The sequence below is a fragment of the Bos taurus genome, chromosome 9, assembly GCF_002263795.3.
Source record: "Bos taurus isolate L1 Dominette 01449 registration number 42190680 breed Hereford chromosome 9, ARS-UCD2.0, whole genome shotgun sequence".
Lineage (NCBI taxonomy): Eukaryota > Metazoa > Chordata > Mammalia > Artiodactyla > Bovidae > Bos > Bos taurus.
The window spans coordinates 95187916-95209153 of record NC_037336.1 but is presented as its reverse complement, the minus strand read 5'-3'; the positions used below and the strand labels follow the sequence as shown (position 1 = coordinate 95209153).

Here is a 21238-nt window from a genome sequence, read left to right as displayed (position 1 = left end):
GGAGAGGCGTAAGATCAGATAGAGCAGTCTGGCCCGCTGATTTGGCAAGACGCCGTCCCTGGGCTGTCTTGACAAGAGAAGTTTGGGTAGGAATGTAGGCAGTTGAACCTCTGTGGGGCTCTTTTCTCTGTTAAACGTGGGTATCTGAGTAGATAATGTTCAAGGTCCTCCTTGTCCATTGCTTCATCTTACAACATGGCTGTAAACTGGAAACTTAAAAAAAAAAAAAAAAAACTCCTAAATTGATCAAATACAAGAAAACTAACAATAAAAGACGCTATGACATGTGGGGTTTTATTAGTCAAACAAGTGCTGTCATTAGTACTCTTTTACATAAAGACTACTAAGGTTATTTACGCAAGGTTTTAAGTAAGCCAAAGAAACAGAACAGAACACCTGCTGGACAGAATTATTAGCAGACTCAGATTACATAAACAGTGCCATCCCTCCTAGATTACTGTACCAAGCGTCTTCTAGATTACTGTCCTGTGTGTGTGTCCTAGCTGTTCAGTCATGTCCAGCTCTTTGCGACCCCATGGACTGTAGCTGGCCAGACTTCTCTGTCCATGGAATTCTCCAAGCAAGAAGACTGGAGTGGGTTGCCACAGCCTCCTCCAGGGGATCTTCCTGACCCAGGGATTGAATCTGGGCCTCCTGCCTTGCAGGCAGATTCTTTACCAAAATGATCTCTAGGCACAGGGCAGGGTGACCACCTTGCAGGCCGTACTTACTCATTCTTACGCTCTTTCACCTACTGTCCTGAATTTTCACCCAAGGTTATCGAGTCCTGCCAGATAACACAAATCCTTATTTCACCAAGGGTAGTCTATTTCCCTGTTGCCTACTGACTGTTCTTTAGAAGTAACAGGGGCTAGAAACTGTCACGCTATGTGTGAGCTTGCTCTTGGTTGAGATTAGCCTGGCACCAGCATGGAGACAGGTTCCAAGGTGGCTGACGGGCAGTCTGGGACCAGGAGAAGTGGATGTTCTGTGCAGACAGATCTCTTGCTTGTCTGTGTCTACAGCCTCTGAGAGGGCCACCCTAACTCACTTTCCTGTCACCTTGCCTGAATAACTCCGAGCAATTTAGCAACAAACAGCCTTTCAGCTGGGCTCACGTGTAGATGTATGATTTCCTTCCTCTGGCTGAAAAACCGAAACCCTGAAATGAAGCACAAGCTGTACCAGGTCAATAGCTAGTCTAAAGAGAGTAGGGAATGGTATCTAAGACTCCTGGCTTCAGGATTTTTCACTTCCTTCCACGGTACTGATTATCATATGTGAACAAAACCATGACTTACAAACCAGGGGAATAACTTCACAAAAGAAGGGTGAAGGGTGAGGCAAGGTAAGTGCCATTTGTCAAGTTCCTGCCACATCCTATGTTAGTGGTTCTCCAGGCTCACCTGGAGACTTGTTAAAGGCAAGATCCCCGGGCTCACCTGAGACTTACTGTCCCGTGTTTTCTGGAGGAGGATCCATTAGTGAGTCTAAGGCACACCTGATTCAGCATTACAGTCCAAAGCAACTGGCATAGATTCCATGGAGTTCAGTCTTGTGTGTAAGTTGCGGGGATGAAGTGCGGGTGCAGTGGTTGGGGAGGGGCTTAGGTTCTAACATAGGTGAAATTAAGTTACCCTTGGAAAGTCCTTTTAAAACATAAGATACAGTATAAGTGTTTTTGTGGGGAGATAAAAACCTGTACAGTAAGTAACATGTACTATAAGATTTAATGCTTTCAGTAATGTAAGACATAAGGAAAGTATATGCAAAATATGATGTGCTGTTTTAATAGTTGATTCAGCTTATTGATATAATTTTCCAATTTCTGTAGTGACCATTCATTTTTGCGATCATTCCTTGTCTCTATACTTTTGTTTTGAAATACAGTTGATTTACAATATCACATTAGTTTCAGGTGTACAACACAATGATTCAATTAAGTTTATATATATACACTTTTCAGCTTCGTTTTCAGCTTCTTCTCCCTTATAGGCTATATAGTGGGTCCTTGTTAGTTACCTATTTCATATATAACAGTGCATATATGTTAATCCTAACCTCCTGATTGGGAGAAGGCAAAGGCACCCCACTCCAGTACTGTTGCCTGGAAAATCCCATGGATGGAGGAGCCTGGTAGGCCGCAGTCCATGGGGTCGCGAAGAGTTGGACACGACTGAGCAACTTCACATTCACTTTTCACTTTCATGCATTGGAGAAGGAAATGGCAATCCACTCCAGTGTTCTTGCCTGGAGAATCCCATGGATGGAGAAGCCTGGTAGGCTGCAGTCCATGGGGTCGCACAGAGTCGGACACGACTGAAGCAACTTAGCAGCAGCAGCAGCAGCAGCAGAGTCCATATATAAGCAATATCATATGATATTTATCTTTGGCTTAATTCACTTAGTATGATAATCTCTAGATCCATCCATATTGTTGCAAATGGCATCATTTCTCATTCTTTATATGGAATATTATTCAGTCATAAAAAAGAATACACACACACACACACATACACACACACATATATACTCAAATCCTGAAAGATGATGCTGTGAAAGTGCTGCACTCAATATGCCAACAAATTTGGAAAACTCAACAGTGGCCACAGGACTGGAAAAGGTCAGTTTTCATTCCAATCCCAAAGAAAGGCAATGCCAAAGAATTCTCAAACTACCACACAGTTGCACTCATCTCACATGCTGGCAAAGTAATGCTCAAAATTCTCCAAGGCTTCAGCAATACTGAACTGTGAACTTCCTGATGTTCAAGCTGGTTTTAGAAAAGGCAGAGGAACCAGAGATCAAATTGCCAACATCCGCTGGATCATGGAAAAAGCAAGAGAGTTCCAGAAAAACATCTATTTCTGCTTTATTGACTATGCCAAAGCCTTTGACTGTGTGGATCACAATAAACTGTGGAAAATTCTGAGAGACGGGAATACCAGACCACCTGACCTGCCTCTTGAGAAATCTGTATGCAGGTTAGGAAGCAACAGTTAGAATTGGACATGGAACAACAGACTGGTTCCAAATAGGAAAAGGAGTACGTCAAGGCTGTGTATTGTCACCCTGCTTATTTAACTTATATGCAGAGTACATCATGAGAAACGCTGGGCTGGAAGAAACACAAGCTGGAATCAAGATTGCTGGGAGAAATATCAATCACCTCAGATATGCAGATGACACCACCCTTATGGCAGAAAGTAAAGAGGAACTAAAAAGCTTCTTGATGAAAGTGAAAGTGGAGAGAGAAAAAGTTGGCTTAAAGCTCAACATTCAGAAAATGAAGATCATGGCATCCGGTCCCATCACTTCATGGCAAATAGATGGGGAAACAGTGGAAACAGTGTCAGACTTTCTTATTTTGGGCTCCAAAATCACTGCAGATGGTGACTGCAGCCATGAAATTAAAAGATGCTTACTCCTTGGAAGGAAAGTTATGACCAACCTAGATAGCATATTCAAAAGCAGAGACATTACTTTGCCAACAAAGGTCCATCTAATCAAGGCTATGGTTTTTCCTGTGGTCATGTATGGATGTGAGAGTTGGACTGTGAAGAAGGCTGAGTGCCGAGGAATTGATGCTTTTGAATTGTGGTATTGGAGAAGACTCTTGAAAGTCCTTGGACTGCAAGGAGATCCAACCAGTCCATTCTGAAGGAGATCAGCCCTGTGATTTCTTTGGAAGGAATGATGCTAAAGCTGAAACTCCAGTACTTTGGCCACCTCATGTGAAGAGTTGACTCATTGGAAAAGTCTCTGATGCTGGGAGGGATTGGGGGCAGGAGGAGAAGGGGACGACAGAGGATGAGATGGCTGGATGGCATCACTGACTTGATGGACGTGAGTCTGAGTGAACTCTGGGAGTTGGTGATGGACAGGGAGGCCTGGCGTGCTTCGATTCATGGGGTCGCAAACAGTCGGACACAACTGAGCAACTGAACTGAACTGAACTGAACACATACACACACAAATATATACACACACATAAACACACACACATACACACATACCACGTGTCCTCTACCCATTCGTCTGTCAATGGACATTCCGTTGCTTCCATGTCTTGGCTATTGTGAATAGTGCTGCAGCGAATATTGGAATGAATGTATCTTTTTGAATGACAGTTTCCTCCGGATATATGCCCAGGAGTGGGATTGCTGGGTCATATGGTAGCTCTATTTTTAGTTTTTTTTTTAAGGAACTTCCATACTGTTCTGCATAGTGGCTGTACCAATTTACATTCCCACCAACAGTGTAGGAGGGTTCCTTTTTCTCCACACCCTCTCCAGCATTATTTGTAGATTTTTTTTAAATTTTATTTTTAAACTTTACAATATTGTATTGGTTTTGCCAAATATCGAAATGAATCCGCCACAGGTATACATGTGTTCCCCATCCTGAACCCTCCTCCCTCCCCATGTAGATTTTTTTAAATTGAAATATAGTTGATTTACAAAGTACTATTTTAACTTATGCCATAAAATTATACCTAGAAGTTGCCTTTGAGTTAGTTGAATGCTAACATTGTACGACTCAGTGACACAAGAACACTATGAAATAAACATTATCTCCAGCCTACAGATGGAGAGGTAAGAGCTCAGTCAGGTTAAGAGATTTGCCCAAAGTGAGCAGTTTGTGAGCTGGAACCAGAATTTACTTGGCTCTGTGTGCTTCTAAAACCTGTGATCTTTTTTCATTTTTACAACACTGCCACAGGTCAGTTCATTTCTTAGTATTCCCCTGAAGGGTAAAGTGTAGAAATGCTCCAGAAGGTATTAGGCTACTGCTATTTCAAACATCCAGTTAAAACAAAATACTGTAACCTGGGTGAGATAAAAAAAAAATTAGAGGCATATCCTATCAGTATAGTTGGGGACCGAAAATGACTAACAAGGCTCCAGGCAGTGATAAGAGGTGGAGATAGAGCATGGGAGGAATGACATGTCCAACCTGAAGTTTTATCACTAGGTTAAATACCTTTCAGTTACCTTACTAATGCAGTTCCCTTTACATTTTCACTTCTTAAAAGTTCCTTTTTCAGAGGGAACAGACCTGCCCAAATAGAGGACCAAATCTCAAAAAAGGCCTCCCTACTCACCTGGATGTCTGAAATGCCCTGGACCTGCAGCTAGGGGTGGGGGAAGGGGTCATAGGAGACAAGGGCTATCCCTAAAGCAGTCCATCCCAAAGAGAGGATAGGCATTAAGAGGCCAGAATGGTGCTAAACACTTTGCACACATTACCTCATTCAATCCCTACAATCCCATGAAGTGGGTCCTACTAGTATCTCTATCCTGCTGCTAAGTCACTTCAGTCATGTCCGACTCTGTATGACCCCACAGATGTCAGCCCACCAGGCTCCCCCATCCCTGGGATTCTCCAGGCAAGAACACTGGAGAGGGTTGCCATTTCCTTCTCCAATGCATGAAAGTGAAAAGTGAAAGTGAAGTCGCTCAGTTGTGTCCGACTCTTAGCAACCCCATGGACTGCAGCCTACCAGGCTCCTCCATCCATGGGATTTTCCAGGCAAGAGTACTGGAGTGGGGTGCCATCGCCTAAGAGACTCTTACCATTTAGTGTTTGCCCAGAGTCACTAGTTGCTCTCTGTACCAGGACAGACTTGCACTCTTACTATGTGCCAGGCACTGTTCTAGGCATCTTATATGTATCCACTCATTGTTGTTGTGCTAGTCACTCAGTGGTGTCCAACTCTTTGTGACCCCATGGACTATAGCCCACCAGGTTCCTTTGTCCATGAGATTCTCCAAGCCAGACTACTGGAGTGGGTTGCCATTCCCTTCTCCAGGGGATCTTCCTGACCCAAGGATGGAATCTGGGTCTCACCGTCTGAACCGCTAGGGAAGTCCTTGACTCCTTAAATCCTCATAACAACTCTATGAAATAGGTGCCATAATTATGCCATTTTACAAATGGTAAAGTGTTAAATAACTTATTCAACTCAAATAGGGAGTTAGACCAGGAAAGGAATTCAGGAAAATCTCTGGCCTCAACCCTTAGCCTACATCACAATCACCTGGAGGGCTTTAAGATTCAGACTTCGGGCCCCAGGCGGAGAGTTTCTAATTCTGTAGGTTTTGGGAAGTAGCTGTGAATTTCCATTTCTGCGAGTTCCCAGGTGATGCTGTTATTGCTAGTCTGGGAAGCAGGCTTTGAGAACCGGTGCTCTCCTTAGCTCTCTTAATCGCTGCGCAACAAATCCCAATGGCCACCAAGGTCCGTGTGTGTGTTTAAATCCTTTTGAGAACCATTTGCAAAAACAAAATTAAAAAAAAAAATTCTCAGAATTTCTAAGGAGATTTCTTCTCTATCCTCCGCCCCCCCCCCCCCCATAAACTTTGAGTTAATCAAGTCAAATGAGGCCACAAGGGTGTCCTTTAACCAAGAGCGTTGGGCTATGGAGCGCCTTCTAATGCTTGTGCCCATCATCTCCGCGGAATCAGAGCGCCGAGGCGGCCACGTGCGCGGGGAGACACAGCAGCCCAGGTCCCCGGTTCTCAAAAATTATCCCGTCTCGGCGCCGGGGTCGAGGACGACAAAATGACCTGACCACGGGGACGGCCGCACCCCGAGAGGCCCCGCTCCTCCGCGGCGGCAGCCTTCCGGCCCCAGCAGGCTTATTTACACATCCCTGCACTCCCTCGGTCCACCGCGGGACGGTCTCGCACCTCTCCTCCACCCTCGGGAGCTGAGTCAAGGTCGGCAAAGTTCTCCGAGGGCGAGGAGAAGGGCAGAGAAGTCTTGAGGGGAGGTCTTTCCGAGGGTGGGGGAGGCGGGGGGCGCCCCCTCCCCGGGTCCCCGCGGCCATCTTCCCCGCGAGCCGCACCTCGCAGGCCGGGCGGGGTGGGCAGGGGCGCGGCCCCGGGGCCCCGCCCCGCCGGGGACTCTCGGGAGCGCGGGCCGCGGGTGCACTGCTCGGACGCACGGATCGCGGGGAGCGCAGCCGTCCTCTGCAGGAGCCGCGGGTGAGCGGGGCGCGGCCCGGGTCGGCGGGAGCGGGGTTCGCGCCGCGCGCTCGGCGGAGGGGCCGGAACAGGACGACAGGTGTGGCGGCGCAGGACGCCCGGCCGACGGGGCAGTGGGCGCGGGAGCCCAGGACCGGCAGGACCCTGGCGCGGCCCACACACGCGGCAGGTGGAGCCGAGGCTGCCCGCGTGGCCGCCGCGCGACCTCCCGCGCCCCAGCCTGGCCCCTCGGGCCCTTCTCCCGGAGCGCCGGTGGAGCCCGGGCTGCGTGAACGCGCCCCCGGCCCCCCGCGCCCGCGTCCGGGCGGGGACCATTTTCACAAAGTATTTCTCAAAGGGTTGACGGTTGCGGTTTCAGCCCTGGGGCAAACGGTTGCTTCACAAAGTGAAACTTGCCGTCTTCTGGGATCCCGCGGGCTTCCGGGGCGCCTCGAGAAGTTCCTCGGCAGACAGCCCCCCATTCCCCCGGCCCCGACCCGGCCCGGCCCTCTCCCAGCAGCCCAGGCCCCTAGCCAGCAGCTGCCCCGCCCGGCCCCGCCCGGCCCCGCCCCGCTCCTCCCCTCCCCTCCTGTCTTCTCCTCTGAGCTCCCCGCCGCCCGCGCCCCGCGCCCCGCCCCCGCAGGGCCACGCCCCTGGCCACACCCCTCCCCTGCGCTCCTTCCCCCGACGCCGCGCTCCCACCGCCCGGGCCCCGCCTCCGGCTCCGCCCCATGGCGTATGGCTCCGCCCACGCCCCGCCTCTCGGCGCCCCGCCCCCCGGCGCCGCGCCCCCACCGCCCCCTCGGCGCTGGGCCCGCCGGGCCCGCGGTAATTGCAGGTTGGGCGGTGACTCATTCCGGCGCCCGCCCGGCGGGTTCTTAAGCGGCAGCGCGGGGCGGGCGCCGAGTCTCGGGGCGGCGGCGGCGGGAGCGGCAGGAGGACTGCTGGGCACGCTCATAGGGCTTCCTCCGCCTGCAGGTCGGGAAAGGGCGTTTCAGCTGCTGCTGGAGAGCGTGTTTCCAAGGAAGGCGAGAAAACCCGTCCAGAACCGAAAATGCCGAAACCGGTAAGTTCTCGGGTGTGTGTGGGCAGGGCGGGATGTGTTGAGCACGATTTTCAAGCGGAGTTATCTGGGCGAGGTTTGGGGCTTTTGGGGTTTTTTGGGAGGGGGTAGAATAAGGTTCTAGGCGGACGAGAGGGCAGGAGCAGGGGATCGTCTCCGCTCTTTTCTTCCTCGTCATCCCTTTGTGGAACTCTTGGAGAAAACAAGATTGCGATGCTGTTCTCTCTACGGTCCTTTTGTTTGCGAGCCCCCTCCGCCACCGCGCCTTGGGGGTTAGGGTCTTTGAGAAAAATCCGAATGCCTTTTAGACGGCTTCGGGCGGTGGAAAACCCCTGTCCTAAGACAACCTGGAAGTTTTCTTCCCCGAAGAGGAGCCTGAGTCGCAGGAGAGGCAGGTGGCTTCCCACGGCGCGCGCCCGCTGCCTTCCCGGGTCTGGGAGCAGGCGAGCCCCAACTCCTCCCCTGGCGCTCTCTTTTAAAGGGGGGGTGGAGGGGATACTCTCTGGGGGTAGCCTCGTTCCAGTTCATCCTACTGAAGCCGTGCTCTGTTAACCCGGGAATTTGCTGGTGGCAGCAGGATTCCTATCTCGGAGAGGGCTTTGGTAATGAACTTGAATTGCAGATGAAGGCAGGCAGCCCAGGAGTTTGATAATCAGGCTCCTGGCGCACCTCCGAAACATCAGCTGACCCCCGAGCGCTGCTGCGCCCGCACCTCTTACCCCCACTCTCCCCGAATCTGATTTATGTCGCCTGAATCTGTCTCTCTGGTGGGATGGTGGCCAGCCTGGGCTTAATACGGCTTTCATTTAAGTTGGGCGAATAAGGCAGCTTCTTTGTGACCAGCGTTTCTTAGCAAGTGGTATCTGTTACACCAGCTTGAACACAGGTGAACTGGTGACCAGATAATTGTGGAGATAATTGAAGATTTTTGGAGTTTTGAATCCCAGTGGCGAGAATATCTGGATTCACTGAAAATTACAATAAGATTCCTATGAAATTTATGAAAATACACCCCATACATAAAATACATACATAATTTCATATACGTATGGAGTTTATGAGAAACCTTCTAGTTTTTCAAACGAGTTGGTTCTGTAGTCAGTGCTTATGTGTTTTGTTTTCTACCGTCACATTTTAGATTCTCTGAAAGGAGTTCTTTATAAGTTTTTACTGTTAGGTTAAATAAATTACTATGTTCATAGGCTAACAGATTGAGAAGCCAGTAGAGGTTTCGCCTCAGTTACATCATCAAGATGATTCATTCACGATGCAGACAATTTTTTTTTCCTACACTGAATAATTCTTTTCATTTCCAGTTGGTAGTTGGCACATGACCTTCGGGCTTTACAGTTCCTGTGGTGTAAAACGGACCTAAACATAGAGCTTTACTCCGGGCATAGCCCTGTACTGGTTACTCAGAGCAGTAATCAGGAACTTACCGCTCCTGGTCTGTGGCTTTCACTAAAGAAAAGATGTTGAGAGTTCAGCTTTTAAAATATCACTCAGATAACAGTCGGTATACCCGTCTCCTATCAGTCACTACTTTTGTTTCTCATAAAGTCTTCTTTTCCTGGCGTGTGTGTTTTTTGTTTGTTTTTTAGTGGTGGAGTTTACATGACGTACACTTGACCGTCTCAGGGATTTTTAAGCGTACAGTTTAGGGCATTAAGTACGTGCACACTGTCGTGCAGTTGTCACCACCACGCACCTGCAGAACTTTTTCCTCGTTCCAAACGGAAACTGTGCACATTAAACACTCACTTCTTTTCCCCACTCCCTCCAGCCCCTGGCAGCCGCCCCTCTCCTTTCTGTCTCTCTGCCTTTGACTCCTCTCGGTGCCTCACGTGAGATTGCACAGCATTTGTCCTTCTGGGATGGCTCATTCCACTTGGCACGGTGTCCGCAGAGTCCACCCTTGTGCCGTGTGTGGGAATGGCCTTGCTTTTTAAGGCTCTCTTCTTTCTTTGGGCAGGTATGTTTTCATTTCATTTGGCTTTAAAGTTCCTTTATGATGGACCAGAAACTTAACAATGTTTTTCTGACAAAGTAGTTGTTGAATTCTTTCAGGAAGGATAGTAGTAGCCATTCTTGACTTGTAACCTACTTGTATGTTAGGGTCGCAGTAACTCAGAGTAAGGTTCTGAAAGACTATGTTTTATGTAATTTTTACAGTTATTTGCAGGTGGAATTGTGAGGTGTCCTTTTATGAGCCACAGATGTCGACCATGGGAAGTTTCTACCTCCTACCTTTTTGGTGGAGTAGGGTCTTGGAGATTTTGCCTTGTAAAATGAATACACTTAACTCTTTGTCCATGTGAATCCCATGAGGGCCACCTGCAGGTCCTTAAGAGCTTACTGGCTGATGGGCCCTCTAAGGCTGTTAGAGTGTATCTAGTTTTTGTTACTGTTGTTTTTTGCTCCCTCCCTGGATGTTAAAGTGGATGCATCATCAGCAAGCTTTGCAGGTGTGTCCTTCGAACAGTTATCGATTCCTATTATTCAAGCCCAAACCAAGAATTCTGGTAGGTGACTTCCCATGGTGATTTTTAACAACAGGAATAAGGGCAAACCGTAAAGTTGGCTGTAGAGTCAGGATCTGGGCCGCCTCTGACCCCTTGAATTTGGCAGGCAGAGTATTTTTGATTGTGTCTGAATAGTCAGTGGATGGTGACTCTATTCGCAAAACAATTACATAAAGGAAATGATATCTATTTGCTGCTTTTTCTCTTGATACTGCTCGTTAGGAAGACTGCACGTCTGCTTTCAGAGAGCATCTTGGCCCCGTCTCTGGGTGCCAGGCACAAAGTATCACGCAGATGGTTGCAACAGATCTTGTCCTTAGGGAGCTTACAGTCTGGGACCCGAGCCCAGACTCAGGCAGACACTGGGAAGGGGACCTGGAAAACTCCCTGGGAGCCATCCAGAAGGGAAAGAGGCTTAGGTAACGTGTGACACAGCTGAGTAGAAAAGCCAGCCAGTGTGGAACTGGGCAGGCCGACTGAGGAGTCTTGCTCAGTCCCCTGGGCTGGTCCCCCGGGCGCTGCAGGGCTGCGGTCCATCGTCTGGTTTTGCTTTTCCCAGAGCTGCTCTGGGCTGTGACGGGTAGACAGCCAAGGAGGATGGTTTGAGGTCCAGAAGGCACCACGGCCTCTGCCCAGCTGGCCGGTCTGGCCTGGTTGGTGTCTCTCATCTGGGAGAGGCGTGGACTGGGTGCTCAGGGCCGTGGCTCAGGAAGCCTGCCTCGTGTGCCCACGGTCGACTGAAGGTGACCCACGGGCTCCTTCCGCTTCCTGCTTCCTCCCCGCTCCCCCACCCTCTTTCCTCGTTGTGACAGAGGACCCACGGGGCGGCAGGAAGGAAAGCCGCTGCAGTCAGGCTTAGGGATGAAAAGGCTGTTGTGTCAGGGCCAAGCTCTCAGCTGTTTCTGAGAAGTTTAGCCCGAGCTGCCTTTCAGTGGCACCCGTGATGCCTTAGCCATTCAGCCCTGAAGTGTCGATAAGGAAGTTTCTAATGTACAAGTAGATCAACTCCCTTCAGTAGAACAACTGAAAGTGTGTTTGGAATCCTGCCCTGTGCTAGAGTCGTCAGATAATTTCTGAGATGCCCTTGCCTCTTGAGACTTTGTATTCTTTTCCATTAAGGATTTTAACAGGGATATGTTTTCTACCTCCCTCATCCCCCCGCCCTCCCCCCCCAACTGAGGACACGTGGAGTCACTTTTGTCTATCTCCCCCCCTCCACCGCACCCAGATGGAGAGTTAGGCAGCTGAGACTCTCACGTGTTGGTGAGACACGCGGGCTGGGCGGTGTTGTCTGTCTGGTCATGCTGGAAGGCACAGGGAACGGGTCTGTGCGCTCATCCCTTTGTCCAGCATTCGTTTACCATGCTGGTGTTGAGGCTGGTGAGCAGACGCAGAAACAGCCCCTGCTGCCGTGGATTTCCAGTCCGGTGGGAGGGACAGACAGTGGTCGTGGGGTAACTTGAGTTGTGTGCGAAGCTGTGCCTGCAGGGGAGTCCTGGGCTGGGGGTCAGGAACAGCACTGCCTGTGCTTGAGAAGCTAGAGTGCAGGGGTGTCCAGGTGGGGGCACACCCGCCCGCGGAAACCACTTGCATGCAGGCCCTGTGGTGGGAGAGAGTAGGTGAGTGTAGGCTTCCAGGAAAAGGCCTGGAAACAGCCCTGTGGGGGCTTAACTCCAGGGAAGCTCTGAAGGGTTTTAACTTGGAAGGAGGTGGCCTGGTCAGACTTGCTTTAGGGTTAGGGCTTCCCTGGTGGCTCAGACGGTAAAGCGGCTGCCTGCAATGTAGGAGATCTGGGTTTGATCCTTGAGTTGGGAAGATCCCCTGGAGAAGGAAATGGCAACCCACTCCAGTACTTTTGCCTGGAAAATTCCATGAACTGAGGAGCCTGCTGGGCTACAGTCCATGGGGTTGCAAAGAGTAGACACAACTGAGCACTTTCTTTCAGGTTAGTGTTAGAGTTAGGTTTAGGCTTAGGGTTAGAGTTGAGGTTGGAGGCAGGAGGCACTGTGCTGAGAGGCAGTGGCCGCCTGGACCTGGTGGGGTGCGGGGTGGGGGGCACAGGATGAGTTTGGGAGCTCTTTCGGAGGTGACCTTGATAGGGCTCAGTGATGGGCTGGTTATGCTGGGCCAGAGGGCGCCAGCTCGCGCAACTGGGTGGATGGCGGTGCCATTCACGCCATCCTCTGAGATAAGGAGCCTGGAAAAGGATCGAGTGTGGGAGGGGAGGCCTAGAGCTTGGTGGGTACATGTTAATAAATTTGTGACTGTGACTGATGAAAGAACTCACCTTCTTTCATGATTCTCACCATGGCCCGCTGCCATAATATCTTGCAAGTACCAGACTTCGCCAATGGTAGGATTTTGGAATCTGCATCAACTAAAAGTGGTCCAGCAGCTTCAGGTTTCTCCTGAGTGTACATGCACGCTGTAGACACACATCATTAAACGCGAGCGTTCATTTAGTACTGGACTCTCACTTCAGGGTGTTCGAGAGTATCTGGACACGTGAAGGTTCCTGGTCCCTCTCCTGAATCCCCATCTCTGGGGACAGGAGGACTGGTTGTCTGTGCTTTAAGTAAGTTCCCCAGATGGCTGCGATGCACTCCCAGAGTCTGGGAACCGATGATTTCATAGGAAAAGGACAGTTTTTATATATTCCTTTCTCTTGGGCCCCAGCAATGCCATGAGGCTGTCTTGGTGGGGTTGATACTGGTGGTTGTGTGTGGGCCATGATGGCCAGTGTAATCCCAGTGCCTCCGCCCAGGCAGAGGCGCTCAGGGCGTAGATACACGGTCCCAGCTCCAGTGCCACGGGGGCCGACATTGGTGTTTGGAACGTGGCCAGGGTGGGAAAAGGGAGATCACTGGATGGGGCTGAGGCTGCAGAAAGGCAAGCCCAGCTATGGTGCAGAGCGTGTCTCTGATTTGAAGTTCTCTCTGCAGGGAGTTCAGTTGCAGAGCTTAATTTGGCAGTGACCAACGAGCTTTCAAATTTTGGCTCTCTTTGTTTTTAAAGGGGAAAAGAGGCCAACATTTCCTATTAAATGGCTGGGAACAAAGAGATCTCATTCCTTTTTTCCTCTTTTTTCTCCTATCCTTCCACACTGGCCTCTCCTTTTAATTACCATCCTAAATAATAGTATTGTAATTTCTAACAACATTTTGAATAATTTTACTAGTTCTTGCATTTTAGAAAAAGAAAGCAATATCACAACTAGTTAATTAACAATTCTTTACTTTTTTTAGCTTAAACTTTGAATCTGACACTTTGGGAATTCTTGGGGTAATTCAGTATAACTCTTTCTTACAGTAATTAGGCATTTCAATTCGAATCTGAAGTAGTAGGATTCAGTCTTTTCTTTGAAAATTAGTGAATACATTTTGAATTATCCCTTATGTTTTATTTAACTTCAGTACTAACTACACTTGGGATTCAACTACTCAATTAATTAGTTTTTAATTTCAGCGCTTTCTGTGCATCTGCCACTACTAATTAAATATGGAATATTTATTGAAGAGACCAGAAAGTTGCCTTATTTTGCTTCTAATATGCTATCTATGGCTTTTGACATAAAGAATAAAGATCTTATTCCAGACTTCTGTAAATAGTTTTCTTTTTTAAGAAAGAAAAATAAACTTTGTGCTATGAGTTAGAGACTTTTGACTAAAGTGAAATACTTAATATTTCTGTTAACATCTTATGGAGAAACCCAAATGAACTTTTTGGCCATCCCAATATAGTTAATGTACATAACTTTTCCAAATAAAATAAAAATGCAAAGAGCCATAAAAATAGTTTTGTAATTTACTATTTACCTGTACTTTGGCAAGCCATTTAGTTTCTGTGAGGCTCTATTTTGTTCCTCTGTAAAGTGAAAGTTAAAGAAAAAAAATTTTTTAAGTGAAAAGAATGTTATGTAAAATAAACTGAGACAGGGGACTTCCCGGATGGTCCAGTGGTAGAGAATCGTTTTGCATTGCAGGGTCATGAGTTTGATCCCTGGCCAGGGAACTAAGATCCCACATGCTGTGGAGCAACTAAGCCCATGCACCACAAGTAAGATCCAGGACAACCAAATACATTTTTTTTTAAGTTAAAAAAAAAGAATAAAAGGTTTAAAAAATCATAGTAAACTGAGACAAAGCTTATATTTGTGAAATCCAAACAGTTTCTCTTCCAACGTTGTGAACTTTATTTAATTTCCTATGCACGCCTCCCCCTTGAAACATAATCTACAAACTCCCAGTGTAACCCGTAGTTAAAACCGAGGGCTTTTGACCCTGGGTTGCTATAAACCAGGTGACGTTGGTCAGTAGATCTTCAGGGAAAATAGCGGTGTGAAACGTTTGGGTTATTTAGTGAAAGGGAATACTCTCTCTTTTTCATCCTCTGTCTTCTCATTGTCAGAATTCCCTTGTAAATCACATGGGTTCCTTCCTCATTTATTGAAGCCCGATTATATGCCTTATGTGCTAGGTGTCGACTATAAAAATAAGAGGTTTTTGCCTTGAAGGGGAGCCCGGTATGTAAACAATTGCAGTGCAGTATGGTGAGTGTGGTAATAGAGATACAGAATATTATGTGCCCTGGAGAGCCAGGAAACGCCTCCCAGCTGCGGGAGATGCCTCGGGTGGGTATTGAGGGATGCATAGGAGTTCACCAGTGCCAAAAGGCAGAAGGGCATTTCAGGCAGCAGCAGTGGTTGCTACTGTTTTCCTTGTTTTATGATTCACATTCCATCCTCCAAGCCTGTTTAAACACCCATGGATAAACAGTAATGCTGTTTCAAAGGAAATGGAAAAAAGTGTGTTATCATAATAATTATTCTTTTAACCTAATATACTTGAGAAAACAAACCTTGTAAGCAAAATGAAAAATTTCTGACCCTGACCGGACTTTTATTGATAAAGGATGAAACTTTATAATAAGCAGCATTAGACTTTGCTCTCCATTCTATTAGATTTGAAGTCACTGCTGCTGCTGCCGCTAAGTCACTTCAGTCATGTCCGACTCACTACCCACAGCCTAATTTTCTTTTCTATTTTTGCCTGAGAGATGATCAATTTAAAACTGTCTATATCAAAAGATTGTCGTTTCAAGTATCGTAAACCATTGTTTCCACTTCAGGATGGGGTAGGGAAAGGCCTCCTCTGCCTGTGGGGTACCAGGATTGGTTTTTACAATTTGAAGGGTTTTTCCAAGCAGTAAGAACAATAATATACAACAACCACCAAATAATGGCCTGCAAAGCCTGAAGTATTTACTGTCTGGCCTGTTACTGAAAAAATTTGCCAATCCCTGCTTTAGGATAAAAGTAATTATTGCTGAGCCTTTGACGTAACTTCCTGTCTATTTCATGACAAAGCTAATAGTATATGGAGCCGGATCCATATGGAACCACCCCATTGGTTCCAATTTTTAAAACTATTTCATCAAAGTACAAAGAATTGGTTTTGTTAGCTGGCGTCCAGTGCATCGCAGGCCTGAGGTGGACGTTTCCTGTGAGCTTCATCACCAAGGAGCAGGCATGGCTGGCGCTGTGGTAATGTTTTAAACAAGGCTGGTGTTCTGCAGATCTTGTTTCTCTAGGGAAGTGGTGGTATCCTGTGTCACATTTGCTCAGCCATTGTATAATGACAGGTTTCTGGCATATGCTAAAAGAAAGCAATTTGTACCCGATATTTGAGTTGGAAAGAGAGTGTTATATGAATGGGTTGCTTTTTTTCCATCACCGATCATTTAAAATTAACTATTGTCTATGTGTAAGTGTTTGAGCCTAGATGGTTTTATAATTTGATCCCTAGTTGGGAGAATTTTGGCTAAAGAAGAGCCCCCTCTCTTACTGTCCGCCCCTTACTGCTTATTTCTACGCAAAACGGCGATAGATAAACTTGTTTCTTTGCTTTCTGTCTTTCCTGGCCCCAGAGTGAGAAGCCAAGTGGTTTGGGGGTGGGGGCATCATTATCTGCTTCTGGAAGAGACGTTTAAGTGCTTGCTTCATTGGCAGATAGAGGGAAGAAGGGTCGGTGTGTAGGGAGCGTGCCTGCCGCTCATTGTCCCCGAGCCCTTCCCCCTCTCTGGAAATGAGGTCCCAGGACCTGCCTTGAACTGTGTGTAGCAGGGTCTCTTTGTCACACAGAGGACAGTGTAAATGTGGCCACTCCACTTGGAACGAGTGAATTCTGATCTGATTAAAGGCTTTCATACCTCATGGTGGGCATCCTTTTTTTTTTTTTTTAACCCCTGACTTAAACAGCCTAATAATGCAATAGATTTTTGGCCTGCTTTTTCCTCCTGTTCCCACAATGAATACCACCACAACCCTCCGTAAAATTCATCTGTCATTCAACAAGTAGAGAAGCTACTGTATGCTGGGTTATTTCGGTCCTGGGAGTATGTTGGTGAGCAAGATGGGGGTAATGCCTGCTTTCAAGATCCTTACACTGTAGTGGAGAAAGATAGCTGCTGTACGGGGGTGATGGGAGCTGGGGTCCGCTCTCATCCGGGCTTTGCCAAGAGGTGCAGGTACTTGTATCCTCTTCACTGATTGTTTTCTTGGTTGAAGAGTTGAAACCCCAAGCAGAGTGACTTAGCCAACACCATGTGACTTTTTTTTTGTTGTTTTTTTTGGTAAATAACCATTGCATTGGACCGTGAGCCAAGGTGACATTTCTGCAGGAACCTGTTTTCACAGTAGGTTTGGTGATAAGTACCTGGTCATTTGCAATACCTGCTTGGATTCTTCCATCATTTCTCAAGCATTTGTTTTTGTGAAATTTATTCTTTCTGAATAATATTTTGCATGTTGTACTATTATTGGACTTCCCTGGTGGCTCAGACGGTAAAGCATCTGTCTACAATGCGGGAGACCTGGGTTCGATCCCTGGGTGGGGAAGATCCTCTGGAGAAGGAAATGGCAATCCACTCCAGTACTATTGCCTGGAAAATCCCATGGACAGAGGAGCCAGGTAGGTAACAGTCCATGGGGTCGCAAAGAGTCGGACACGACTGAGCGACTTCACTTCACTTCACCATTACTACGTCTATAGGTTTTTTTTGGTAAAACAGGTTTTAGAAACATATCCAACATTGTTCCTTAAGTTTTTAAAGAGAAAACTGAATCACAGATCACTTGGTAGAAGCTTAGAACCTAAGTTTTAAATTGGAACCGCCTCTTTATTTATGAAAATATATATTAGTATTCTCGTCAAGCTGTTTCACTGCCTTGATTACATAATGATGGATGTTGCTCATTGGGTGTTCAAGTATCTGCTTACATAATACATTGCTGTTTGGGTGGGACTCTTAAGTGGGACTTAGATAGGGAGATAGGGTGAGGAAAACCTGATGTTTATTAAGAAACTGGCCAAACAGGGCAGTTTGGAAATATAAGATGACAAAGTTGCAGAGGGATTGGGGAGCCATTGAACATTGACTAAACTTTAATAATATTAAGTTGCTCAGTCATGTCCAACGTTTTGCGACCCCATGAGCTGTAGCTTGCCAGGCTCCTCTGTCCATGGGATTCTTCAGATAAGAATACTGGAGTGGGTTGCCATTTCCTTTTCCAGGGGATCTTCCTGACCCAGGGATCAAACCTGCATCTCTTAGGTATCCTTCATTGGCAGGCAGGTTCTTTACCACTAGCGCCACCTAAGGAATAGTTTTTTAATTGTGGGCTATGATGGGACATGGTGGTTTTGTATTTGTGTATGCTTATATATATTTATATATATATCTAAGCTTAAAATATATTTAAAGTCCATTAGGGCTACATACTGAAGTTTTTACAAGTGAAGTGATATACAATGGTCTTAAAATGTACTAGCAAAAAAAAATTAAGTGGTAGAGTGGATGAGTCAGGAGTCTTGGATGAGGAGTCCACCACTCTGTTCTCTCTGCTTTTGTGAATGTTTCCAGTTTTCCAAAATAAAAAGGTTGGTTTTTGTTTTTTTTTTTTTTTTAAGCACCTTGTAGGGGCAGAAGGGAAAGATGCTTTTTCAAATCACCAGATCCCCCCAGGATCTGGCCCCCAGAGGAGAACCACAGCTCTTAGCCCTTTGGTGCTCGGACGAAATGGGGGACTGACTTAACCCCACCTGGGCCCTCTCACCCTCCACACTCCTTTTATTAAAGGAGAACTCAGGTCAGAATTGCAGTGACTTGGAAACACACAGAACTGTCTGTTCCCAGTTGGTTCCTCTATGACTCTGTATTCCCACGATTTTTTTTTTCTTGGTGGCGGAAGGGGTGACCCAACTAGAAATAGGTCATTGTCTCAATAGCTGCATTCTCGAAGCTGAAAATTGGAAATGAGCGCACTCAAGGGTGGGGCATTACTTAGTGGAATCTTGAGCAGCCATTTGAAGAGATGAGTGTGCAGTCCGTGCTGGGACTGGGGGTGGGGTGGGAGGAGGTGAGACCTGCAGGAAATGCAGCAGCGGGGAGCTGCAGGGGCTGGTGGGCGGGCTTGAGAAGCAGCCACCAGGTCTCCTCACTCCCGTCCAGGAACCGCCTACAGAATTACAATCCTGCTCCAGATGTAACATACTTGATTGTGACAAAGTATAAATTGAAGAGGTTATTTTTTTACAAACTTCCTATAATTTCAGAAACAAAGTGATTTAAAGGCACAAGTTCAACCGAAGTTGGTTTACTCAAAGCAGATTTTGTTTGCTGATTTTTTTTTTTTTGTTTTTTAGCTTGGATTAAAAAAACAAAACATTGTTTGGGGTCTCTGTTTTTGAAAGATGGTAGAAGTAAAGACTTCTTGGTCAAGTTCAAGTACACCTTATCAAAGCTCCTTACAGGAGAAATATTCTTTAACACCATTCCCAGTGTAGAAGTTAGTAATAATACTGCAGCACGTGTGATCTTAACTAGGGGCAACGATTTATTTCAGAAATGGTGCAGGGTTTTAGCATGGCTTATTTCATATGCCCTTCGCTAAAACATCAGGTTAGCAAAGGAACGACGTTGTTTTGACACTTTAATTCTTTCACAAGCTTTTCCCCCACTGGATTAGAAAACTGTTCATAAACTTCTAAATTTACTAAGAAAACAGTGCGCTCCAGGTGGAATGAAGTTTAGTCTATAGGCCTTTAATTTCCTGTGTTTTATGAGCCTGGAATTAAAAACCATTGTAGCATGTGATAGCCCTTTTGGCCCTGTCCCTTACTTTGCGTTCTTTTATGGGATCCTAAGTTTGTGGATATGATTAACCTCCCTTCTCAGTGAACTAAATCAGTGCTGAAATCGTATGCCACATCTAGTAAAGCTGAAATGACATATATCACAGAATCAAGAATCCACAAGCCCAATAGATACAGAGAAGGTGACCTCGGATGATGATCTGTTTTACCTGCCCGGAGCCGGGAGAGCAGAGGTGGGTATAGATTATTTGTGTTTCTGGGAAGAAACAGGTTTCTTTTGCAAAAGGTAAACTTTCTCTCTGTTTTTACCCCTTCCTACAGAAAGTGGTGTCCGTGTGTCTAGTTTAAAATGTACACACTGGGTGTATGTGATTCCTAGTGTAGAGGAAGTCAGTTCCTACTTACAGACGCTCCCAATAAAAGATCGTAAAAACCAAGAGCCAGCAGGTATCAGGGATATTCTTTTCACGTGTCATGGGCAGGTAGGGAAATCCCACCAGGTTACCCTGCAGCGCGGACCTGGAACTTGGATGCGAGTGAGGATGCTTGCGTTTGTCAGGGGGCTGGCAAGTGGTTTCTCACGGCCTCAGTTTCCTCCTTCCAAAGGCAGTGCCTCAGCTGGTGAACCGCGGGGAGGGTGTAGCACTGACTGTTTCCAAAACCCCGGTTTTAAAGTAGAGGAGGGGACTGACCCTCCTTTTTAGTGGGACACTCAGAAAGTTCCCTTCCAGCTCTAAAGTCAGGATTTTCTCTAGTTATGAGCACAGGCGGGAGTGGTTTGTCCGCTTTTTGTATTAAGCAGCCTTGGCTGACAGGAAGTGGGTCTGGGGGCAGGAAGTGGCCTACTTTCAGAGGAAAAGGAGCTCTTTAGAAAGACTCGGGATTTCACTTCATGTTCTTGAAATTATACAATGGGTATTAGTAGATCTGAGCTCTTTTTTCCTGTCTGTATCATCTATCCATATACTTTACAGACTTTAGACTCTGGAATTTGGAAATAACAAAGTTCAAAATTTTAAAATCAATGAAGATACAGCTTTAGGACTAACATTTTAAGAGCTATACAACTATAAATATTTTTAATAGGTAAGGAAATTTATAGGCCTCAGTTTCTCAACCTTTGAAAGAAGGTATTCAGGCTAACTTTTACCTAAATACCCATTTAGAGTCATCCTACGAAATAGTTATTCCTCCTTCCTATTCTGTGGTTTCTTTGATAGCTCAGTTGGTAAAGAATCCGCCTGCAATGCAGGAGACCCTGGTTCGATTCCTGGGCCAGGGGAGATCCCCTGGAGAAGGGATAGGCTACCCGCTCCAGTATTCTTGGGCTTCTGGTGGCTCAGCTGGTAAAGAATCCAACTGCAATGCGGGAGACCTGGGTTCGATCCCTGAGTTGGGAAGATCCCGTGGAGAAAGGAAGGGCTACCCACTCCAGTATTCTGGCCTAGAAAATTCCATGGACTGTACAGTCCATGGGGTCATAAAGAGTCGTACATGATTGAGTGGCTTTCACTTTTCTTTCCTCCCTATTCT

At 46.9% G+C, this 21238-nt stretch overlaps 2 protein-coding genes and 1 non-coding gene across 4 annotated transcripts in view; 1 reads left to right on the top strand and 2 right to left on the bottom strand.

The window, feature by feature from the left end:
• Nucleotides 1–755: 755 nt before the first annotated feature.
• On the bottom strand, nt 756–7948 carry LOC132346145 (basic proline-rich protein-like). The gene has a single exon (XM_059889972.1). The coding sequence runs from the start codon at nt 7302–7304 to the stop codon at nt 6642–6644; it is 663 nt and encodes a 220-aa protein (XP_059745955.1). The 5' UTR covers nt 7305–7948; the 3' UTR covers nt 756–6641.
• On the bottom strand, nt 6691–6752 carry MIR12055 (microRNA mir-12055). The gene has a single exon (NR_162431.1). It is a non-coding gene; the product is annotated as a microRNA mir-12055 (primary transcript).
• Nucleotides 6905–21238, top strand: part of EZR (ezrin) — a 45971-nt gene continuing 31637 nt past the window's right edge. Inside the window, exons 1-2 of one of the 2 annotated variants that reach the window (XM_010800726.4) lie at nt 6905–6989; nt 7947–8034. In XM_010800726.4, coding sequence (XP_010799028.1) covers nt 8023–8034 — 12 coding nt within the window. In that variant the 5' untranslated portion in view covers nt 6905–6989; nt 7947–8022. 2 annotated transcript variants of the gene reach the window in all.

What these genes read in the sequence shown, in the direction of transcription:
- LOC132346145 (XM_059889972.1), bottom strand. Translation starts at nt 7,304, where the DNA reads ATGGTCCCCGCCCGGACGCGGGCGCGGGGGGCCGGGGGCGCGTTCACG.